Source organism: Ambystoma mexicanum, chromosome 7p, assembly GCF_040938575.1.
Source record: "Ambystoma mexicanum isolate Mex_15411 chromosome 7p, UKY_AmexF1_1, whole genome shotgun sequence".
NCBI lineage: Eukaryota > Metazoa > Chordata > Amphibia > Caudata > Ambystomatidae > Ambystoma > Ambystoma mexicanum.
This window is the reverse complement of record NC_090939.1, coordinates 573,755,489-573,780,023: the sequence shown is the minus strand read 5'-3', so window position 1 is coordinate 573,780,023 and position 24,535 is coordinate 573,755,489. Positions and strand designations below refer to the sequence as shown.

At 46.4% G+C, this 24,535-nt stretch overlaps 1 protein-coding gene across 1 annotated transcript in view; it reads left to right on the top strand.

The window, feature by feature from the left end:
* Positions 1-24,535, top strand: part of TMEM131 (transmembrane protein 131) — a 2,512,175-nt gene that overhangs the window by 608,169 nt on the left and 1,879,471 nt on the right. Inside the window, exon 5 of the mRNA XM_069636582.1 lies at positions 20,512-20,635. Coding sequence (XP_069492683.1) covers positions 20,512-20,635 — 124 coding nt within the window. The remainder of the gene's footprint in view (positions 1-20,511; positions 20,636-24,535) is intronic.

Here is a 24,535-nt window from a genome sequence, read left to right as displayed (position 1 = left end):
AATGGCTTCTGTCAATATTGAGAAAAGCAATGCACGGCTACATTCCCCAGATTCATCTTCTTAGGAAATCACACATTTTTCGTAATGTTTCACAAAACAAGCAATACCACGAGCCAAAAACTGAGCCATGGTACACAGGATTTTTATGCTGACGGACTAAACAGACATACTTGGCATTTGAAAATAAGGAAAACGAATGTGGTGAAGAATGGCCTGCATAATCATTTTTTTTTGTTTGATAATCTTTGAGATTATAAGAGGTTAAGGACAATACATAGTATAAACAATGCAGACAGTAATGAACAGTAGTAATGAGCAAAATATGAACGAAGGCAACTAGATGAAACAGACAATGCCCTGATAGCAAAATGAGTGATGCCATGGAACTAATTAGTGAGGAAATTCATATATACCAAAATCTGCAAACCAAAACGAGTTCATGAGTAGAAGGGGGACGAACATGAGAACAGCGGGAAGGACGGAGGGGGAAGGGACATACGACAAAATAATACTTGGAATCATGAATTCATGACATTGACGAAATTTGATAATCCAATAAAAAGGACCAGTTAAAGCACCATGCACTGCAACAGATAAAATATAAACAGCCCAGGAACCATCAGATGACATATTAAAGTATTCTAGATAACAAATGAAATGAGCCCATTTGGCATTTTACTTGGGTATAGCATCACGGTATATAGCCATACAGAGTTCGATTCTTTGCACATGGCAGATGTTGTTCCACCAACCTCTAATGGATATATTTTGCAAGTATTTCCAATTGGTAGTGATGAGTTTAAGAGCAAGAGCAATGAACAAATCGTATAGCTTGGCAGAAGCACGTAAATTAATATCATTGACATTCATAAATGTTAGTGGAACTTTAAAAGTAAAGACTAGCTTAAGAAATCTTCATACCTGCCACCAAAACTTAAATACAAATGGACAGTCAAAAAACCTGTGTTTGTAGGAAGCAGGGGCACCACAACACGACCAACACTTACTATCTGCACCAGCCTTAGATTTGTATAATTTCAGAGGAGTAATGAAGGCTCTATGAATGAAGAAGTACAGATGTTGTGTAATGTTGGCGGAAGCAGAGATGTTCCTGATTCTAGTGTACAGAAGAGACCAGGTATGGTCACTTAGGACACACTCAAGATCCAGTTCACATTTTGAGTGCACAAGACAATTGGAGTCCAAATTTGTCAATACATTGTAACATTTGGAAGCTTTAATATCGGAAACCATGGTCAAAAGCAATAGTCTGGAGGCATCAGGCGTGAGGATGATGTTAGCGGAACGCTGGAGTGCATTTAAGCACGCATTGACAATATTATTTTAAAAGTTGAAATCCAAAATCGTGATGGAATAAACATCTCTAAGCTGTTGGATCGAAAGTATGGAGGGACCATTAACAATCTGATGAATAACTCTGATGCCTTTTTTTAAACCAGGATTTTACGATATAGAGCTCTATCATTAATAGTAATAGATTTGTTGTGCCATAGACACGGAGAAAGGTCCTTGGATTGGGTTTTGCTGTGGGGGAAGAGAAACGGTCTTAGAGCAGAGATAGAGGCCTTGATGGGGTCCAAAAATGCCAGAGAGAAGTGGCTAAAAACATAGGTAAGGTCAGCAACGTCACACTGATGTGCCATTTGTTTTTACAACTCGCACCAGGAGGGAGTATCAGAGGATTCAGGAGGGGCAAACCAGCAGCGGGATTGTTTGAGAAGAAATGCAGAATGATAAAGCTTAAAGTCTGGATACCTAACCCCCACCCCTTGATCATATCATGCTTTTAACTGGGTGACTGCAATTCTTCTGCACTTCCCTAATCCCCATATGAAATTGAGGAGGATTGAATTGACAGTCTTGAAAAATGAGGGAGGCAAAGGAACCAGCAGTAATTGCAAATAACGATCCTACTAGGCCAGGGGTCATTCAGATCGCACAAGTGCAAGGGAAGAGGGGACTGGGAAAATTGCAAGGGGAAGGGGAGAGGGGGAAAGTGCAGTACATGGTTAGTAGAATACAAGATAAATAATAGGGCCAGCTGGTGGCAAGTGCAAGGTAAGTGAAGGGGCTGTAGGATACAGAGACAGTCTCGTAGTGCAGGTAGGCAGTGCAGGGAAGAGTGGTTCGGCCAAGGACCGAGATCGGTGAGTGGCCCAGTAGCAGATTCAGTGCAGGTTCAGTGATTTTAGCAGGGGAGAGAGGGAGAGAAAGCGGAGGCAAAGAGAAAGGTTTTGAGGTGCTCCCGGAACCGGAGATGGTTCTCCTCAAGTTTCAGAGAGGCAGGAAGGCTGTTCCAGAGGGAGGCCCCTGCTGCGTAGAGAGATCTACCCCCAGCTCGTTGCTTGGAGAAGCGGCTGACCCTGAGGTAGTTGGAGGCAGATGAGCGAAGAGCTCGAGAAGGAAGATATTTCGGAAGAGCGAGTTGAAGGTATTTTGGCCCAAGGCCCCAGAAGGCCTTGTGGACAATGCAGAGGGTTTTGAACTTAATCCTTGCAGCCACTGGGAGCCAGTGTAGTGATTTTAGTCCTGAAGAGATACGGTCCCTGGGCTTGAGGCCAAGGACAAGTCTCGCAGTCCTGTTCTGGATGAGTTGCAGCGGGCGGAGAGTAGAGGCAGGCAGATTTAGATAGAGGCTGTTACAGTAGTCCAGCTTCGAGAGAACCAGGGCTCTGGAGACAGTGAGCTTCTGGGGGAAGGAGAGGAAAGGAAGGATACCTCTGAGGAGATGCAGCTGGTAGTGTGACTTCTTAGAAACGTCAGAAATGTGAGGAGAGAAGGAGAGTGTGGAGTCGAAGATGACCCCGAGGTTTTTTGCCTTGCAGGTAGGAGCAGGAAGAGGGCCAAGAGAGGCCGGCCAGAGAACTGCAGGGAAGGAGGGAGTGGGTGTGCCGATGAGTAGAATCTCTGTCTTACTGGCATTAAGGCAGAGGTCGTTGGTGGCACACCATTCCTGAATAGCAGAAAGACACTCAGAGATGAGGGAAGGGGAAGAGGAGGCCGAGGGTAGCTTGTGCGCCCTTATACTCTAGGGTCCGGTGCGCATAATAAATACTAAACAAACATAAACAAACAAACAATGTTGAACTAAAGAAAGAAGTATAATGCTCACCTCCGTGTCTTGCAGTGCTGAGGACGAAATACGTGGTCCCTTTCAGCACTTACCTTTGGGGGGGCGGATGCCCCCCCCTGTTGTAGCTCCCACCTCCCAGACCTCCATGCAGTGAAGGGGAGGACTTCCCCTTCCATGCCTGGTGGTGGCCGTGATGACGTTGGTGCACACTATGTGCGCCAACGTCATCAGGATGTTAGGCTTCAGCATGTAAATATAGCAGACACGGTTTTGTCGTGCTGCTCGGGCATTTTCAGCCTCTCCCCTGCTAAATCACTGAAACTGTACTGAATCAGCAACTGGGCCACTCACCAATCTCGGCCCTTGGCCCAGCCACTCTCCCCTTCACTGCCTCCCTGGCAACCCCTGCACTGCGGGACTGTCTCTGTATCCTTACAGCCCCCCTTCCCAGCACTTGTCTGCACTTATCCTGCACTTGCCACCAGCTGGCCCTTATTATATATCTTGTATTTTACTAATCACTTTGTACTGCACTTTCCCCTCTCCCTTTCCCCCTTGCACTTTTCCCATCCCCCTACCCATGCACTTGCGCGATCTGAATGACACCTGGCCTAGTAGGATCGTTTGTCTCTCCCCTTGTTCCCCCCCTCCCTGCCTCGTCGCGCCTTGAAACACTTGTGTATAGGCGCGTTACAAATGCCTTATCATATCATATCATATATATCAATAAGATGCACAGCTTAGTGCAAGGTTACAGGTTACAACGGTCATAGGTTACAGGCAAGTAATACATGTGGCAGGTAACAGGCAGGAGGGAACAAATTCATGCATTCATTTAACATTTGTTGTCGTCAACCAGTTAATCACATTTTGCCTGAATTTGGTAAAAGATTGTTCTAGCCTCACAGTGATGGGTAATTCATTCCATAATTGAGCAGCTTTGACTGGGAAACTAGCTCCGCCTATAGTGGCGAGTTTAAATCGGGGTACTTGGAGGCGATTGGTGTTGGCTAGTCTAGTTTGTCTAGTGGAGTGAGTTCTGGTGAATCTGTCCTTTAAGTATTGGGGGGCTTTATTATAAAGTGATTTGTATGTGAGGGATGCAGTTTTGAGTCTGATTTTCTCGTGGGTGGAGAGCCATTTGTGTTTCCTTCTTGTTTCAGAGATGTGTTCTCTCTTGGGAATGTTCAGTCCTGCTCGGAGGGCGTTATTTTGCTGTATTTGAATTTTGTTAATGGTGGATTTAGTGGCTCCTATGTACAATGCGTTGCAGTAGTCTAGTTTGGAGATAATTAGGGCTCTGGCTAATGTTAGACAACTGTGCTGGGATAAGAATTGTTTACCTGCTCTGATAGTTTACATGTGTAAGCTGTTGATGAGGCTAGGGAATTTACCTGTTTGGAGAATGATGAGGTGGAGTCAAGGTAAATACCTAGCGTTTTTACTTCTTTGGCTACTTGTATGCAGTTCTCATCGATGATGATGAAGGAGGAGTAGTTTGTATTTAGTTTATTAATGAGAGAGGCGGTACCTAGGATAAGAAGCTCCGTTTTATCATCGTTCAGGCATAAGCCATGGGTTGCCATCCATGCCTGAACGATGCTGTAGGTTTTGTTCACCAGGGCTAAATCCCTTTCGTAGTCTCCTGTGAGTGGGAGGAGGATCTGGGTATCGTTAGCGTAATTAGTATACGTGATACCCAGATGGTCCAGGTCATCAAACAGAGGCTTAGTGAAAATATTGTATAGCGTTGGTGAAACGCAAGATCCCTGTGGCACGCCGCAGGTGATGGGGACGGGGTCTGCAGCTGCTGTGGGTGAGAAGACCCTCATGGTTCGGTCGCTAAGGAATGATTGAATCCACACTATAGTCTCAGTGGAGAAGTGTGCTGCTGGATCTAATTGGTTACACAGGACTTTATGTTCCACTAAGTCAAATGCAGCAGATAAGTCTAATAGGAGGAGAAGTGCTGGTTTTCCAGCGTCTCGTACTTTATCTATTTGGGCTTTTAAGTCAATCAATGCAGTCTCTGTGCCATGTAGTGGACGGAAACCGGATTGACGGGAGCCTAGTAGTTGGTTTTGTTCCAGGAAGTTCTGGATTTGAATATATGCCACCTTGTCCAGGATCTTCAGGAGGAACGGTACGGTGGTAATTGTCTATAATTAGTGGGACTGGCCGGGTCTAAAGTTGTCTTTTTAAGGAGAGGGAGCACCCAGGACTCTTTTAGGTTACTAGGGATGGTGCCCGTGGTAAAGGAGGCATTAATCAACTTTGTGATAAACGGTGCTAGGTCTCGTGCAGCATCTTTGATGAGTTGTGCTGGGCAGAGGTCTCCTTTGCAGTTGGACGGTTTTAGACCAAGTATTACTTTCTCCACCTCTAATGTAGAGACTTTGGAGAAGTGGAATTGGGTAGTTGGTTTGAGGTTAGAGAGCGTCTTAGTAGAGAGTAATGTGGCAGGGCTAGCGTCTCTCGTTTTAGTTCTATTTTCTTTTGGAGGTTTAGGACTTTGTTAGATAATGCTTGCTGGATTTCAGAGGACCATTTTTTATCTTTAAGGCAGTTATCTTGAGGCTTTATGGGATTTTCCAGTTCTCCAAGTATGGAGAACAACTCTTTTATGCTTGAATTGGCTTGTGTAATTATGTTGTTGTAGGTCTCTTGTTTAGCTGAGATAATTTCTTTTTTATATTGAGATGAAATGTTAATTAATTTCAGTTTATTTTCCGGAGTGGGGTGAACTTTCGACGTATTTTCCCATTTCCTTTTTTCTAATCTAAGATTTTTTAGGAGAGGGGTGAACCAGTTATTCAGGTGGCTCTGTGGTTTACTGTTTCTAAGCTTGAGTGGAGCGATATCATCAAGGGTTTTGTTCATCATATTATTAAATTCTTCCACTAAGTCATTGGGGTTTAGGTTGTTGGGTAGAGCGTTCAAAGTAGGCATGATCCCGGGAAGTAGTTTGTCTAGTGTCATATTTTTTTTGTTTCTGGTAAGTGCAGGCGGTGCACAAGGTTGTTGTAGTTTGGGGGTTGTAGTGTCCAAGGAGAATGAAATTAGATGATCTGTCCATATTTGAGGTGAGATAGTGAGGGTGGAGATTTTGCAGTTATGGTCAGCAATCCAATCTAGGGTTCTCCCTTTGATATGTGTTGGCTCAAACACTCTTTGGGTGTAGCCCAGTTCAGTCAGAATGTTGGATGCTGCTATGGCTTGTGGGTCATTGATATCATTAAAGCCAATGTTAAGGTCGCCAAGTAGTATTGCTTGGGTAGTGTCTTTGAGGTTTTCTGAAAGGATGGTGGATAAGTCTTCTATGAAAGTCTTGATGGGACCAGGAGGTCTATAAATCAAGTGGAGGTTAAGAGTTTGAGAATTCGCTGTGGGTGTCTTGGTAAACATTATCTCACAAGACTCAATGGTTGGTGAAGGAGTAAGTCTCATACCAAGCTTAGATTTGGCGATGATGGCTAGTCCGCCACCTCGAGCTCCACATCTATCCATTCTGAGGATAGTGTAGTTGTCAGGAACAGCTAGGGATAGTGCTGGGCCTAATGCCTCATGCAGCCATGTTTCTGTTATGGCTAGGAAGTCGTAGTCTTCAGTAGAGATGACTTCAGATATTTCTATGGCATGGGCGACTAGGGATCTAGCGTTTATTAAGGCTCCTTTAAGTTTGGGTGTGGATTTTGTTGGTGGGAGTGAGATAATGTTTATAGATGCTGTGGGGGTGAGTCTTTTTTCTCTATTTATTTGAAGGTTGTTCTGCCTATTGTAGTTGTGAGAGCTAGGTTTGGGTTGAGTGGCCATTTTGGTTCAGTGGTTATTTGTTTCATATTTGATAAGAGGATCGAAGATTCTAGGTAGTCGTGCTTGTAATCTTACATTTCGAAGGGATTGTGTCCTCCGACGTATTCCTTATGTTAGATATCTCTTTCCAGCTTTGCTGGCCTCGGAAATTTTTTCTCTCTAGAGGGCGCTGCGCGTCGACGTCCGCCGAGTCGATGTCCCTCGACAGCCGCCGTACCTACGTCAACGTCATCCTGCCTATAAAGGCCGCGCGCAGCGTCCGTTGCTCAGTTCCGTTTTTCCGCGCTTACTCAGTGCCTCGGAATATCGTTGCTCAGTTTCGTAGAGAATTATTCCAATTTCCTCGAGATATTCGATCCATACTCAATGGCTTCCTCGTCTGAACCGACGACCCCTCGGTCCGGCTTTAAAAAATGCTGAGACTGTGGAAAAAAGATGTCGCTGACTGACCCTCACAGGGTCTGTCTGTGGTGTTTGGGAGCTGAACACCATTGTTCGGAGTGCGAGGACTGTATGTCCGTGACAGCTAAGGCCCTGAAGGAGCGTAGGGGGAAGCTGGAAAAAGGTAAGACTTCTAAAGCTTCTTCTTCCTAGACGAAGTCGAGACATTCGTCTCCTCGTCACCATTCGCGCTCCAGGTCTCGAAGCGGGTCCCATCACTCCTCGAGATCGAAGCACTCGAAAAGGAGACGCCGAAGATCCCCTTCTTCGTCCTCCTCTTCCTCTGTTTCACCGAAGAGAATCCCTTGCCCCACGAAACATAGTTCCCGGGCTGAATGGGAGGAATTCCGAAAAAATATGATGAGCGTCTTCGAGAAAGCGGCCTCGACCCCCTGAGAGCGATGCTCTGGTCGAAAGACCCGAAGGTCCAAAACGCCGCGAGTCGCAGTACCCGGCGAAGGAAGCTTCTCGAGCGCGTCACAAACCCTCGAGTAAAGCAAAGACCTCGAATCCTTCTTCGAAGGTTCCGTCGATGCCGTCGACGCCGAGGTCGGTGTCTTCGATGTCGAAGGGACCTTCGACACACGGGTCTGTCGACCCGACACATCCTCAACACCGGCGTCGACGCCAAGGAAAGTCACAATTGCAGCGCACCCAGTGGCTATTCCCAGGTCTTCGATGTCGTCGAGATTGTCGACATCCTCGAGCAGAATTCCAATTCTATCGAGGACCTCGAGGCCTCCACCTTTGTTTTCGACGCCACGTTCGAAGCCTTCGACGTCGGCGTCGACGACATCGACGTTTTCGAGGCCGATTACAACAAGTTTGGCACCCTCTGCCTTGGAGATGGGTTTCACACCCTTTGTGAGTTCAGACCAATTGAGAACAATGTCGTCAATTATAGAAGAGGGAGAACTATCTGACCAAGAAGAGACATTTGAGTTGCAGGGATCTGCAACCCCAGTTCAAGAGGAGTTATCCTCGGAGGAACGCAGATTAAAGGAACTTCATGATTCCTTACATGAGGCAAGTGGTTTAGACACTTCCCCAGAGGTGGAGTTCGCTAGGCCAGACCCGGGGGAGCATGCTGAAACCCCTTATAGAGCCTTAATGGCCAGGATCACAGAATTTATGGGGTGGTCAACACCTTCACAGGCTTTCCAACAGGATGACCTCACGGATATTCTTGATAAAGGTCCACAAGAGGATCCTGTAGTACCTTTTCATAAAGCTCTTCAAAGAAAAATCATGACGAACTGGGAAACCCCAGATGTCGTCCCGGCAGTAAATAAAAAACTGTCTACTAAATACAGGGTATCTTCTGCAGACCCAGAGTTTTTGTCCAAACACCCATCCTCAGAAAGTCTGGTGGTACAGGCAGCATCTTCTACTGACATTAAGACTGATTACTCTACCGTCCCACAGGACAGGGACGATAAAAAATACGATGCTATGGCCAAGAAAGTTTTTTCGGCATGTAGCATGGCGTTAAAATCTATTAATGCTACTTTCACCCTTGCTAGATTTAGCCATACACTTTGGGAGTGTGCTTCTACAGCGGCTGACTGCATCCCGGAGGGAGAAGAAAGGGAGGCATTCCTAAATATCATAAAGGACGGTAAAGACGCTATGTGCGAATCCCTCCAGACGGGCATTGATTCGGCTGACAGTATCAGCAGAGCAATGGCGGCAAGTAAAACAACCAGGAGATTTGCTTGGTTGAGAAAGTCTGGTTTTGCCCCAGATGTGCAAGCCAGGCTCTTGAACATGCCATTTGATGGCTCTTCTTTGTTTGGGGAAAAAGGCGGATGACAGTTTAGAAAAACTGCAAACATCAAAGGCAGCAGCAAAATCCCTAGGCGCTGCAATCCGTCAGACACCTTTTCGTCCCACAGGAACCTCTGCGAGAGGCAAGTCCTTTCGCTTCTACTCCGCATTCGGAAGAGGTAGAGGACGACCGGCTCAAAGGGAACAAAGAAGAACTACCTGAGGTGGACGGGGTAGATACTCAAAAGCCGCAGCAACAGCAGGTGCCTCTTTACCATCGGCATCTGCATCAGCCGCCCCAAAACCACTCTGAGGACTTCCCTCACAAGACACCTGTAGGAGGCAGGTTAACTCAACATCTGGCAGAATGGCAGGCTATCACGTTTGATGCTTGGGCATTGGAGACAGTTGCACAAGGTTACTGCCTGCCTCTCCTACGCATACCTCAGAGTCATCCACCGGGGATCAGCTCTCAAAAAGCTCCAGATCCGCTCCTCTTGCAGGAAATTTTAGACCTGCTAGAGAAAGGTGCCATAGAACCAGTACCTGTAGCGGAGTGGAACAAGGGGTGGTAATCCCCATATTTTTTGATTCCCAAAAAGGACAGAGGACTGAGACCCATCTTGGACTTAAGAGGCTTGAACAAGCTCCTCAGGAAGGACAAATTCAAGATGGTCACTCTTTCTCAGATCCTTCAGGCCCTTCAACTTCAGGATTGGTTGGTGTTATTGGACCTCCAGGATGCTTATTTTCATGTGCCAATTCATCTCCAGCACAGAAAATACCTGAGGTTCGTAGTTGGCGACTCACACTATCAGTTTCGAGTCCTGCCATTCGGGTTGACCTCCGCCTGAGGGTCTTCACCAAATTAATGGTAGTGGTAGCAGCGCACCTCAGGAGAGGGGGGGATTCACATCTACCCCTACCTAGACGATTGGTTGATCAGAGCACGTTCTGCCGAACAAGCCTTGGATCATCTGAAAGTCACCTGCCACTTCCTCCACAGACTGGGCTTCTCCCTCAATTTAAAGAAGTCACAAATGACACCTTCCCAACAGCTCCAGTACATAGGGGCTGTATTAGACACATCCTTGGGAAAGGGCTTGCCTCCCAAATCAAGGGCTCAAGACGTTTTTCAGATGGTTTTCGAAGTCCAAAATGCCCAAAATCTGCAGGCCTACGACTTCTTAAGATTGCTCGGCCTCATGGCATCCTGCATCTTCCTAGTGCCAGAGGCACGCCTGAGAATGAGATCTCTTCAATGGGCTCTAAAGACTCAATGGTCCCAGCTCTCAGGTCAAATTACGTATCATCTTCAGATTCCGAACAAGGTTCGGCAGGATCTTCTGTAGTGGACTTGCACAGAGAATATCCTAAAAGTAGAACATTTTTGGCAACCATGGCTGGAGATTACAGCAGTGACGGACGCCTCACTCATGGGGTGGAGCGCTCATGCCAACGATCTGACAATCGGCGGTCATTGGTCTCCATCGGAGTCCAAACTACACATCAACCTTTTAGAGCTGGGAACAATCAGACTAGCACTAAAGGCTTTTCTGCCATCTGTCAGAGGAAAACATTTCCTGATAATGACGGACAACACAGTGGCCATGCATTATCTAAACAAAAGAGGTGTGGGGTCACTACCTCTGTGCAGAGAGGCAATGCAGCTCTGGTATTGGGCAATTCAAGAAGGAATCTCCTTAACGACAGTTCATCTAGCCGGGGAGGAGAATATGACGGCGGATGCTCTGAGCAGGCAGAGCATGGTGTCCCACGAGTGGGAACTGGCTCAGGAAGTCCTTCAAGAGATCTTCGCCCTTTGGTGGAACCCCTCAAGTAGACCTGTTTGCGACCGAATCAACCGGAAGTGCGAAAGTTATTGCTAAAGGGAATTTCCCCCGAGAGGCGCCCTAGGTGACGCGTTTGTGGTGAAGTGGAACTGCCCACTACTATACGCGTTCCCCTCCGATTCCCGTCATTCCTCTGGTCATCAGGAGATTGAGACTGTTCGGAAACTGCATGATCCTAATTGCCCCGGATTGGGCCTGGAGAACGTGGTACCCGGACCTTCTAGACATGTCCATCTGTCCTCGCTTATGTCTTCCTCAGAGAGAGGACCTTCTCTCACAAATTAAGGGCCAGGTTCTCCATCCAGAGGTCGGGACTCTGAACCTTCATGCTTGGTATCTGAAAGGCTGAGATACAAGGATTGGGACCTTCCAGATGTTGCTTTTGGCAAGAAGGCCAGCAACAAAATGTCTATACCGTTGCCGTTGGAAAAAGTTTTGCACCTGGTGCAGAGAAAAGAATGTTGATCCTTTTCTATGTTCTATCCCTCAAGTCTTTTCCTTCTCTTGTCCCTGGCACATAGAGGCCTAAATGTTGGGACCATTAAAGATTATCTTGCAGCACTTTCCATTTGCAAGCACTCTTCTGAAGAATGTTTATACTTTAACATCCCTTTGATAACGCAATTCTTAAAGGCACTCACTAATGTGTTCCCTCCTTACCCTTTCCAAGTCCCAGTTTGGGACCTTAACCTGGTTTTAAAGTTTTTAATGTGTGCCCCTTTTGAACCCTTGCACACGAGTCCATTAAGGTTAACATTGAAAACAGCTTTCCTGATTGCTTTAACATCTGCAAGAAGAGTGAGCGAATTGCAGGCACTGTCTTCTGGGCCACCCTATACTGTGTTCCACAGGAACAGGGTGGTATTGAGGGTTAAACCCTCATTTTTGCCTAAACGTGTGTCTGATTTCCATTTAAATCAGAAAATGATTCTGCCCGCATTCTACCCTCCACCTCATCCCAGTAAGGAGAAGGAAAGATTACATAGACTGGATCCGAGAAGAGCTCCAAGCTTTTACATTTCTATGCTTTCCAAGCTTAGTGTGAATAATCAACTTTTCATTGGCTACACCGGAAGGAATGTTGGGTCAATCGGTATCAAAACAAGCCATATCACGTTGGATTGTGGTTTGCATTTCAGAATGCTACAGATTGGCCGGCAAAGACCCACCAGAAGGCTTAAGGGCCCATTCCACCAGAGGCATAGCCTCTTCCACAGCCCTTCAAAGATGTGTTCCCGTAAAATCTATTTCTGAAGCAGCAACTTGGTCATCGCTGCACACGTTTTCTACATTCTATAGTCTGGATACTTCCCAGTCTAAAGAGCTTGCTTTCGGTAAAGCAGTACTATACTCGGCCATATAATAATATTAAAAATCTATTCCCTCCTCCAGAGAGTTTTCTACACTGCTTTGGGATTCTATCTAAGATGAGGAATACATTGGAGGACGCAATCCATTTGAAGAACAAGTTACTTACCAACTGGTAACGTTCTTTCGACTGAATGTTCCTCCAATGTATTCCTCATCGCCCTCCCATCCTACTCCTCTGTACATTTTCTGGGTTATTGCCACTTCAACTCTCGCAAGGCTGACACCGGGCTACCTGCACTATCCATACAACAAAGCAAGAGGAGGAAAAACAGAACTGAGGCCAATGGGCGCCATACGTGCTACCTGTATACCCGATGACGTCACTCTCGACGGAGGCCTCCGAGGTACATCGACTCAACGACATCGACGCACGGCGCCCTCTGCCAAGAAAACATTTCCGAAGCAGCTAAAGCTGGATGTAATACATCTAAAATGAGGAATACGTTGGAGGAACATCGATTTGAAAGAACGTTACCAGTTGGTAAGTAACTTGTTCTTCTATGTCAAGACCAGAGGGTTGCATTATGCTTGTTTTGAACTTACTCACCACTGAGGTGTCTGTCGTTCTAACGGTTTCAAGTCAAATTCTTTAAAAACCGATTCACCAGCCCAGTCTGCCATCCTCATGATGTCCTCTAGTCTGACTCCCACCTGAAAGGCTTTGGAGGCCATGGTGCCCCTGACAGAGTGAGCGCCAAACTGAGCGATATCGATCCCAGTCTGCACGAGCGTCCACTGCACCCAGCAAGCTAGCATAGGGGCGGAAACTGCTCTGTGTGGTTTGTGAAGAGCGATGATCCTTTAGGCACTTAATTATACATAGCACGGGCCGGTTATGTGATAACTCTTGTGTGACATTTAGTTCTCCTGGAGAAATGAAAACCTCCCCTTCTGGGGAGTATACCCTGACTGCTAAGTCCAGGGCTCTGACGTCGGAGACTCTCCTGCAAGACACTAGGCATAACAGAGTTGTGAGCTTGCCTCAGAGTGCAGTGTGGGTTAATTCCACATTGGGTGACCAGGAAAGAAAAAGGTTGAGGACGATATTCACATCCCAGAGCCTGTTGTACCGAGCCGGCGTGGTACTGTCAATCGGATCCCTTTAAGCATTCTAGGTTGTGACCGGCTGATATTGCTGAGTGGTAGGTGTTTACTGTCCTGTAGGCTAAGCCCTGCTTGGCTAGGTTTGCCAGGAAGTTCAATACCTCTGCTATAGGGGCTGAAACTGGATGGTACGCTGTTCCAAGCACCAGTGTACCCAAGTCCCCCAAGAGTTTGCGTATCTCTTGGATGTTGCAGGGCCCAGCCCTCCCCGTTAAGTCTGACAGCGTTGCACAAAATGCCTGGGGACTCCATCTCGCCCTGAAATCCTTCAGGCTGCGAGGGTCAGGGACCTGCATTGGAGGAGGGGATGGTGCTCCCTGCTCTGACCCAGTAGCAGATGCCGAGTATGAAAGTTCCATAAGAACTGGATACCAGGTCTGAGAGTTCCAAACTGGGGTTACAAATACACCTGCTCCTGACAGGCCTTCGGCAGGGTCCTCACTATCATTGCGAAAGGGGAAAGGGGGAGCGTAAGCGATCCCTTCCCTCCACCTCTATAAGAAGGCATCCACTGCTGCAGCTGCTGGATCCGGCCTCCAGCTGAAGAATACTGGCAGCTGGACATTTAGCCTGGAAGCAAAGAGGTCCTTTGTTAAAGGGCCCCACTTTCGCTGCAAGTGAAGGAAGGCTTGTCTGTGGAGTTTCCTATCGCTGTAATCTTCCACCTCGTTCCTCATCCCCAGGAGGTATTCGGATCTCACTGAGATGTGATGGTGTAGACAGAAGTGCCAAAAATCCTTGGCTAATTCTTCCAGAGGCCTCCACCTGGTGCCACCAGATGATTGATCTATCTTACTGCAGATACGTTGTCCATCTTGAGTAGGATACAGCAATTGACTTTGCCTGCGGTAAAAGATCAAACTTCGAAGGAACCTGCAAGAAGCTCCAGGCAGTTGATATGCATCTACAGTTCTTGGGGGGACCACTTCTCCCCCTGTGGCGATCGGACCGCATCTCGCCCCCGATCCTGTGCGGTTCGCATCTATGACGAAGTTTGGTGCTGAGCCGAACATCGCCCTGCCCTTCCAGGCCTCCATGTGCGTCAACCACCAGTGCAGCTCTGTTCTCGCCTCTGTCGACAGGGCTAGCTGCTGGGAGTAGGAGAGACTGCGCCTCAGATGCTGCCCTTTTCGTCTCTGCAACTCGCAAAAATAATGTAGTGCCCCTGGGAATATGGCCTGAATTGAGGATAACGGGACAATCACTCTTGCCAATTATTTTAGGGAGATGATCTCCTTCTGCAAGACCTTGCGTATCTGGCGGTGTGTGGTGTGCACTTTGCAGGGCAGGAGCCAGAGCCGACAATCCTTGGTGTCCACGACGAAACTCAGGCACTCTAGCCGGCTTGAGTGTACCAGCGCTGATTTTTGCCAATTGATAAGAAACCCCAGGCCATGAAAAAGATCAATGGCTACCTGGGCCTGATGTCTGGCTTGGGCTTCTCTTTGTGACATGTCGTCCAGGTATACAATGAGCCTTATACCTTTTTCCGTCAGGTATGCGACCACCGGCCGCATGAGTCTGGAGAAAGCCCAGGGTGCCGACGAGAGCCCGAAGGGCAGGCTCGTGCATTTCCAGTCACGACCCCTCCTGGTGAACCCTGGGTACCTCACATGCTGTGGACAAACAGGCATTTCAAGATGGGCGTCCTTGAGGTCTAATCGGACTAACCAGTCGCCAGGCGTCAGGATGTCCGCGAGCATATGAATTATCTCCATCTTGAAATGACAGTAGAGAACAAAGTCTTTAGGGCTTTGAGATTTGTCACAGTGCAAAGCTTGGCTTTCCTTCTTATCAGGAAGATGGGGCTGAAGAATCCGCCCTGATCTCTGCATGGACGAATCACACCCTTCTTTTGCAGGTTGAGCAGTTCCTCGTCTAGCGCTCCGCTGTCTGCTCTTGACCTTGCTATGGGAATGGGGTGGCTTGATTGTGTGGGTTCTGAAAAGAAGTCTGGAAACCCCTTGCAGTGTCTCTAACCCAGGCATCTCCTGATATGGAGTCTCACACTTGCGCAAATCGTGCTCTCCTGCCACCAATGGGCACTTGCAGTGTCAGAGCTATGCAGCTGAGACCCACCTGTTTGCTGTGCCGGTTGTCTCGCTGCTCTCCTCCAGCAACGACCTCTGGAGGGGAAGACGGTGTCGGACCTGTCCTTCCAGTAGGAATGGGTGTCTCGTGCATGATGGGACCGTCTGTCCAAGGAATAATGGCTGGAGGAGCAGCCCCTGCCTCTTACGGCCTGAGAAAAACCTTTGTCGAGAAGACCCTCTTTATTACGACCTGGGCTTTCTCTAATGCGGTGAAGGTGCCAACAAACACAGCCATTTCCTTGATGAAAGGATAGCCAAATAGGACTCCATGTGCGGCAGATCCTGATTCTGAGGCAGCGAGGTCCAGGAGCTTGGGGTCAATTTTCATCAGAATTCCTGTTCTCCTATCTGTGGAAATGGCACAGCTTGTGTTGCCTAACGGGCAAAGAGCCCGTTGGGTCCATCCTGAAAGAGTGAGGGTGGTCTATTTCCTTGCCCGTCTGCTTGGCCTCTTCAGAAAGCTCTAGTAATTTAGCGAGGGGACGTGCAATGTTGAGGACATTGTCCTGACAGGACTTCCAGGCCCTGTCTATCCCCTTTCTGGTGTCCTTGCAATTCTTGCCTAGGAAGGTGATCATTTTAGCCTTCAACTCTGGGGTGAGGGCTACCTTCCCTTAAATATCTGGCCGGGGGCATTCTGCCCTGAGTTTTGCTCGCACTTCTTTGTCCAGGCGGTGGAGTAACCTGGATTTAATGTAATCCACTGCTTTAGAGGGCCCGGCCCAGTTTGAGGCCCTGGGATGGATGAAATCCTCTGGCACAAACATATCAGAATTGTCCTGGTCCTTTGGAGGCTGTTTCTTCACCTGCTACCTTCCCTGATGTGCTGGGCTGAGAATCATTGTTGATGTCCTCATTGTCCTCGGTTGCGTGAGGCGATGGTCCTCTTCTGTTCCCTGTTGCTCCTCTAGGCTGGAGGGTCTGTCACCCCTTCTATCCTCCTCCGGGTCAGAGGGTCTAAGGGCAGAAGGGGTCTCCTTCCTTTCAAGAAAGGTTTTCTTAAACCTTGAGTTTTCGAGATAGCTCCCGTAGCAGAATCTTCTGCGGCTCAGTGGGAGTCAGAGAGGTCTCCTATCTCTTATGAGCCGGTTTATATCCCCCGTCAAGGATCTTTTTCTCTTTCGGGCGCTGTCATTGGAAGTGCTAGGAACACCTCTTAGTGGACTTTCATGTCATTGAGGCATAGGTGTATGGGTACCAAAATGTCTGCCACCGCCGCCTTAATTGTGGTCTCGACTGAGGACCCAGGACTCGCTTGAAACTGGCTGTGAGGGCCAAGTCCTGCTCTGGGCACCCTTCTGCATTGTCTGAGCATTCCCAGCCAGCTTGAGGGTTACCTTCTGCCATGCTGGCAAGAGATGCAATATATTGCCTATAGCAGTATCTTTTTTAAAATATTGTTTTGTTTTAATTTGATGCCTTCTCAATTTAGGAGCAGAGCTGCTAGCTGGAGATAGAGAGATAGAGAGATGGAGAGAGATGTGTATATATATATATAGAGAGAGAGATGCTTCTGCTCCTTAGTACTTTTTTTTTGTTGCCAAAAACGAAGCAAAATGCAGGAAAACAATTGTTGAAGCCTCCGATGCTCGGCAAACGGTACTCTCCTTTGAAATTCAAAGGAAACACGTCACTGAGCACTGGAGGGAGAGAAAAGCAAGAAAAAAGGACCTGTGCAGTCCACGGGGCTCCCCCTGCCGGGAGGAAGGTTGTAGCTTAATAGAAGGGCCTGCGGCTGCGCTTTCCCTGCGCCGGGTGCGAATCCGCTCTGGTGCGGGGACCTCGCAGTGGTGTTGCTGGTGCGCGGAGCTCCGACAATTAACCAAAGCCTCCCGAAGAGGGAGGCGTCGCCATCTGAGGCACGGATGCGGTTTAGAAATTAACAGAAAGTGCGCCGCCCTGGGAAAGCTGACTTGTGAGAGCCCACCTGGCGGTTACCAACTCAACGGGTGATAGAAACGGCCACCGAAGTAAGCAAAACCACTTGCAACAATATGAAATGGAAACCCTATGCGCTCACTATATAAACGTAATGCACTGAATGGAAATACGATTAATGTACTTCTCTCTTGCTGTGAGCAGCAAAGAACAAGGAAGTGGAGGAAGAGCTAAAGTTATCTGAGGGCCATATCTATGCTGTATTGGCTAGTTTAAAGTCACACAGGCATTCACAATTGCCCCCCTAGCGTTGGCACCACAAAGTGCGTTATCATGGCATATGCAGATGATATTGTGCTTTTTGACCATACATTTAGTGGCCTATTAAGGCCTCTTTTTTTGAGTTTGAAGTTGGGTATTCTAAGACTGTTGGATTGTGCCTTTCTGATGGGACGTACTGAGGTATGTTTAGAAAATCTATCACTGAGATCTAGTGGAGCCTTGTTGGACAGACATTTATGAGTAAGGTTGAGTGATTTGGAGTTTGTTGGTATTGTGTTTACTGGTGCCCAAGTATAGGGCGTTGCAGTAATCCAATTTGGAGAGGATTAGAGCCCTTGGAATCGTAATGCAGCTGTCTGTAGACAGGAAAGGTTTACAAGCTTGAATTAGTTTGCATGTGTAACTGGTGGCAGAGGAGTGGCGTTAATTTATATATTGAGGTTGAGTGCAGAGTCCAGGTAGAATCCTAGGGTATTTACTTCCTTAGAGACTTTGATCTTAATTCCATCAATGATGACAGAGTTGTATTGGGTAGAGAGTTTAGACAATCTGATTTGGAGACCCAACGATTAAGAGCTCCATCTTTTCGTCATTGAGGCATACGCCGTGGGTGGCAATCCATGTTTGTATAATTGCATAGATTTTGTTAATCATAGTTACATCTGTGTCATAGTCTCCTTGGGTGGGGGTGAGAATCTGGGTGTCATCAGCATAGTTAGTGTATGAGACACCCAGACTGTCTAGCATGTCAAAGGGTCTTGGTAACCATATTTTACAAGGTTAGAGAGACACAGGAACCCTGTGGTACGCCACATGTAATAGGTACAGGGTCTGCTGCGGAGGAGGTTGAGAAAACTCTCATAGATCTATTGTCCAGAAAAGAGTTTATCCATGAGGTAGCTTCCTTGGAGAAGTCAACGGCTGATTTTAGGTGGTTGCACAGGACATTATGGCCGACCAAATCGAACGCAGCAAAGTCCAAAAGGAGAAGGATGGAAGTTTCTCCTTTATCTTTCCGATCGTCTAGTTGGTTCTTCAGGTCGATAAGGGCAGTCTCTGTCCCATGTCTCGGTCTGAAGCCTGATTGGCGAGTGCCTAATAGGTTGTTAATCTCCAGGTAAGCTTGAATCTGGAGATAGGCAGCTTTATCGAGAATTTTAAGAAGAAAAGCCACTGTTGTGATTGGCCTATAATTGGTGGGAATGCTAGAGTTTAAGTTTGGCTTTTTTAGTAGGGTTAATACGCAGGCATCTTTAAGATTTGAAGAAAGTGATGATCTTTACCACCTCAGTAGTTGAGATAGTTGAAATTGAACTGGTGACTGGATTTGAAATGGAGTCCTAGAAGCTACAAGTTGCATTGGGACGATTTGGGAACATTTTTCTTCGTGGATTTCAGCACACATGCAAGTTTTGTTGCTTTGTGAACTTTTGCCTTGCTAAATTCTTGCTGCTGAGCTTCTGATATTAATGTTGAATTAAAGAAAGAGAAGCATAATGCGAGCCTCCGGTCTTGACATAGAATCCATTAACATATTCTTCAGGGTAATGTTGATGCACCCGCATTTAAAAGTGGTCATATTTTATTTTGATGTTTATTGTAATCGCTGGCATATGACTGGGGGGGGATGTCAAGTTGAATGCTACTAGCCAGATATAAAGTTGCTTGATGACTCAGTTCTCCACAAGCAATCGGCACACAATTTTTACTACTTATCTGTCGAATATCACTACACAATGGCTAGTGGTGAGGGCAAATTGAAGCTTGGCATAAGACATTTGTATATCCTACCTAGACTTGTGTTGAAGTTGCATGATTTGGGATACTTGTGTGAAGTTGCCCGTGTTTGGCTACAGATTCAAATTTAAATGGCTTGAAAAGTATTATCAACAATGTCTTGGTTGTAAACGCTCAACATAAAGAGATATCAAATAGCTCTTCTTGTTGTGTGGCTGGGGTTTGCAATCTGTAAATACTTTGTCCTAGGTTCCGCTCTTCACTTCCGACTACATAAGCAAATGTGACTTTAACAGAATCAGCCCTCCACTGCCATTCTTTATTTGCTTTAAAAGGGGGCCACTAACCTGTGTCTTTGGGGATCCGGGAGAGAGGCAAGACTCCCCATATTCTGTCGTATATCCACCAAAGCAGGGTACTGAGGGCCATCCCTGGCCTCCTTGTCTACATGCCAGCTCTGCCCGCCTCGCATTCATTGCTGCTGGTTGAAAGACTGTCTTTCTTGACTTTACCTTTGAGGCCCATAGACTTTTCATCCCAGTAGGACCTCTGTTAAAAGATCTTGAGCTGCTGGAGTGAAATGTGTCCATGTATTGTTGTTGCCTTTGGAAGGTGCGCACACATACATTTCATACTTCTCTATGCAGCAGTTTATTTTATTGTTTAGATGGCATTTATGAATCTAAGACAGAGTTGTGGGAGTTTGCAACTTCACATATGCTTGACCTACCAGTCCTGATGTTTTAATTACTTCATGAGATGCCAGTTTGCAAAGCTGGTTCCTAATGACAGTCCCATAAATACAGAAACGAGAATTTGCTTTTTCAACCAACCAGTTTGGTAGATGATCATGCAAAGGCCCTGCTAGGAGTCCAATACAATGTCTTGGCGGCAGTCTATATGCTTCTACTGTTAGCATGTGGGAAGAACAGTACAGTCTGAGAATAAAGACTAATAATATGCTTATAAAGAACCGATTGCCAATGTCACATTTTGCCTTGTATGATGACATTTTCTAATCCAGTAAACATTTAAATGTAAAGCTTTTTATTACAATGTTTTTTTTTCTATTCCACAGGCCAGTCGGGATGCCAAAAATGGAAAAGGTGTATTTACATAATCCCAGTTCAGAAGAAACTATTACTTTACTGTCCATATCTGCGACAACATCGCATTTTCACGCATCATTTTTTCAAAACAGGGTAAGTAATTCCTTAAATCCGATGACAAATCCATTTGCATTATTCAAAGTTTATCCTGAGAAGTGGGGAAGGCACCTCTCATGGAGTTTAATGTTGCCTACAAAGTTGCATATTTACCTTGAGGCAGGCAGAATTTAGTTTATAGCCCAAATAGTTTCGTTTCTAAGTGATTAAATATTTTCAAGAAATAGTTGATTTTTTTTTTTTATAATAGGATGCAACTTCTACTTTTCGCAATCATTCCCAGAATGGATAGCCTCACTCATTTGGACTCTTAAATTGGTCATTTCTGAAGGGTGTGTTTGCAAAACATTACACCAAGAGTATACACTTTCCAAGTATGTGTCCTAATCCAAGTGAGACTGTGTACATAAAGCTGTACATCTGTACAGCATAAACTCTTTTCTGTAAACTGAAGATTTTGTCATGATAGTGATAATGTGTGTTCACGTACAGGTCAATCACTCCATGTATCAAAATGAAGATTTGATGAGCAGGAGCTGAAAGCAGCTCTTGGGTATCCAGCATTACCGACTGAGTGGCAACTACCTTTGGTAGCAAGGTGCTAGCGCATAGCATAGTCTCCCTTACATTTGATTAATTATGCTTACATCAGCTTCTAGTGTGTGCCAATGCTACGCCTACAATTTCCCAAACAGAGTTAAAGTCACATAGGTATGTTTGTTTGGCACCAGTTCGCCTAGGGTCTAGAAAGTGGTGTCTGCTAGCTGTTGACGCAAATCTAACCTGACGCTACTATTGCACAAGCAGGAGTGAAATCGCTTAGAGCTATTTCAAACCAACCACCCAACCCACACCCCTATTTGACCACCCATACTCCAATCCAATTTTTATTAATATGGTATTTGTGCACATGCCTAGCCTTGAGAAGCAACAGAGAGCTATAGAGGTCATAGGATGAAGGACGTCTGAGGGAAGCAAAGATACAAGGGAGCAGGGAGCCAACAACTGGGAGGGCAGGCAATTTGGCAGTAAGGGATCTACAAGCAACTAGGGGAGGGAACTGGGGGAGTTACAGGGATCTGGGAGGGAGGAGGGAAGGATCACCCAGGCTCATTTTAGGTGGGGAGTCGAGGGTGTGTGGACCAAAGTGTTAAAGAGGAGCCATTCCTTAAAGAGGAGGGCGATCTCTCATACCTGAAATGTAGAAGCGAGGGGAGAGTCTGCCGTGTGTGGGAAGGAGGTTCCAGAGTCTGCCTGGAGGCATAGATCGAGAAGGCCTGTCTTCTGGTTCTTTCCTTCATGCACTGACAGAGTTTAAGTCTGCAACTGCCCTTACTTCAGGTGGATCGAAAGCTTCTGGCGATGAGTTTCTCAGCGAGGTAGCTTGGGCACCCCAGGGTGACCATCTTGTAGATGATACAGCAGGATTTTAAGATACATGCCTAGAGTGGGAACCAGTGCATTTCAATGAGGGTTGGTTGATGTGGTTGATTTTGCTCAGTCCTTTGAGCCATGCTGCAGCATGTAAGATACATCTCAGTGGTGCCAAGGTAGTTTGCGACAGGCCTTCTAGAAGGGCATTGCCACCATCCAGGTGGGAGAGGACCAAGGCTTGGACAGCAGCTCCGATGTTGTATTCCTGGATGAAGGGCTTGATTTTCTAACAGGAGAGAAAATTGGTACCAAGCAGTTTGTGTCTTGCTTGCTGTGTGCTGATGGAGAAGTGTCTGGTGATTTCTAACCCAAGGGACTTGGCACAGGTGGTCAGCTGGGGCGTGAAGCCCTCTAGGTTCATAGCAGAGAGCCTGGTCTGGATATACGGGTGTTCGGTCATCTACAACACTCACATGCTCCTCTGCTGGAGTCACCTGCTATGTTGGTAGCTCATGGTCTTGAATTACACCTGCAGCAATTTGCCCATATTGTAGGTCTCAGATTTCAGTCCTGTGAAGGTTGCTCAGTGGGTTGAAAAGCCACTGCATTGATCTTTATAACATGAATTTAGTTTCACATCCTAGTAACAGAGCCCAGTGATTTAATGCACTCAGATGAATGTGCAACCGCTAGGTCCCTGGCTTTTTTTATGGCATGTGTTACTCCACCTTTTATGCTTTGGGGATGATCAAATTTAAAACATTGAGCTGAATAACATGAACACATGTTATTCAAACTCCATTATGCAATTACATTTGTGTTTGCTTTTATACTTTCTGGCCACCGATTTTTCTCCTCTCAGGGTAAATGTACAAAGCACTGTTGTACTTTGACTTTGGGGTAAACAAAACCTTTACACATCTCAATACATATTCAAGGCAATAGACGAAAAGGAAGTCCTGGAGCGGGTAATAAAGGTGTTCACCACTCTCCATATAAAGGTAGTGCCATGGGATGGTGCTCCTGGTCCCCCAAGCTCGAGTTCACCTCACATTTCTATAGCCCACATCTGTCGCCTGACACTGAGCTGACTAAAAAGATAAGAGGAGAAAGTGCAGACGTCCAGATATTGGTTTTCATCTTCTTTGAGACCACCAGTCTTCATGGTGCTGGAAGAACCAAAGCCAACAAACCCTGTCTGTGTGCTCAGAGTCAGAGGATAGAGATTTTAATGTTTTTATTTTTTTTATTTAAAATGCTCTGGTTTGCATATCAAACCTTCCATTTTATTGAATTTTCCAAAGTGTCACTTTCTGTGTTTCAATATGTTTATTAAAATCGTTTTTGAAGTGCGCCCATTGATCTGTCGTTCTTGTTTCTCATCCACTCTGCACGTTCTCCATGATGTTATTCCAGAACGACACAACCGCATATATCAGTTTTTTCTCTTTTGCAGCTAAAATTAGTGCCCATCGATCTTCAGGCGAAAATGCCATTTGGTTCTGCATGAACCATCCTCTGGATAAGTTTCTTTTCTCGCTAAGTGCAGGGCATAACATCATAATGTGATGCAAGCTTTCAATCGACTCCTAGTCACCACAAAACCTGCAAAATGTCTTTGTCGGAAATTGTTCTCCTGGCTGCCATCATTTCACGTGTAGGGAGAATGTTCAGTCTCATCCTCATATTGTCCCGGGAGGATAGCTCAGTGACGTGTTCGCCTTCGAAGCAAGACGACATGAAGAAACACAGGTTCGATCCCCGGGTCCGCGCTTCGAAACCTCTGGGTATTTAATCGCGTTATAAATACGCAACTAAGACAAACAACTATGCAACAAAAAACGAAGAATTCCTGTAACAGTGCCTCGATGCCCGCGGGCTGTGTGAGCGCTTTAAAAATGCAAATAAATATAGATGTGTCTGATTTTCGATGAAGGAAACGACTTTACGTACTCTGGTAATTTATTGATTGGTCTGATGTCCAATTTATACGGGATATCCAGTGTATATTTCGACCTGATCTCAGTCGTCTTTATCCAGTCGTTTTCTATCAATCTCCTTTTCGCCTTTTGTGTTCTGTAAAGGAGCATGTCTCTGGAAATTCCTTCAGCTTCACATTTTGCTTCAATTGCATTTTTCCAAATTTCCAGCGGTTGTTAGAGACCACTGTGATATTGTGTTGTGCCCCATGGTCGCCTAGAGACCACTGTGATATTGTGTTGTGCCTTATGGTCGCTTAGAGACCACTGTGATATTGTGTTGTGCCCCATGGTCGCCCAGAGACCACTGTGATATTGCGCAGTGCCTTATTGTCGCCCCTGACCTCTCACAGGCCCTCCTAGGATCTCTGCTATTAGCCTAACAGGATTTTACTGTTGACTACTGTATCTAGCCCAATTGGTGCTAATAAAGCGAGCCGAGCCACTCTTTACACCGCCTCCCTATATCCCTAGCTATGTTAAGTTGGACATTGTGCATCATGTTCCCCTTCTGCCTTGTCCGAGCGGACACCCCGTGCACTGGCACTCACTTCCTCGCCCTCAGCAATGGGCTCTCCAAACT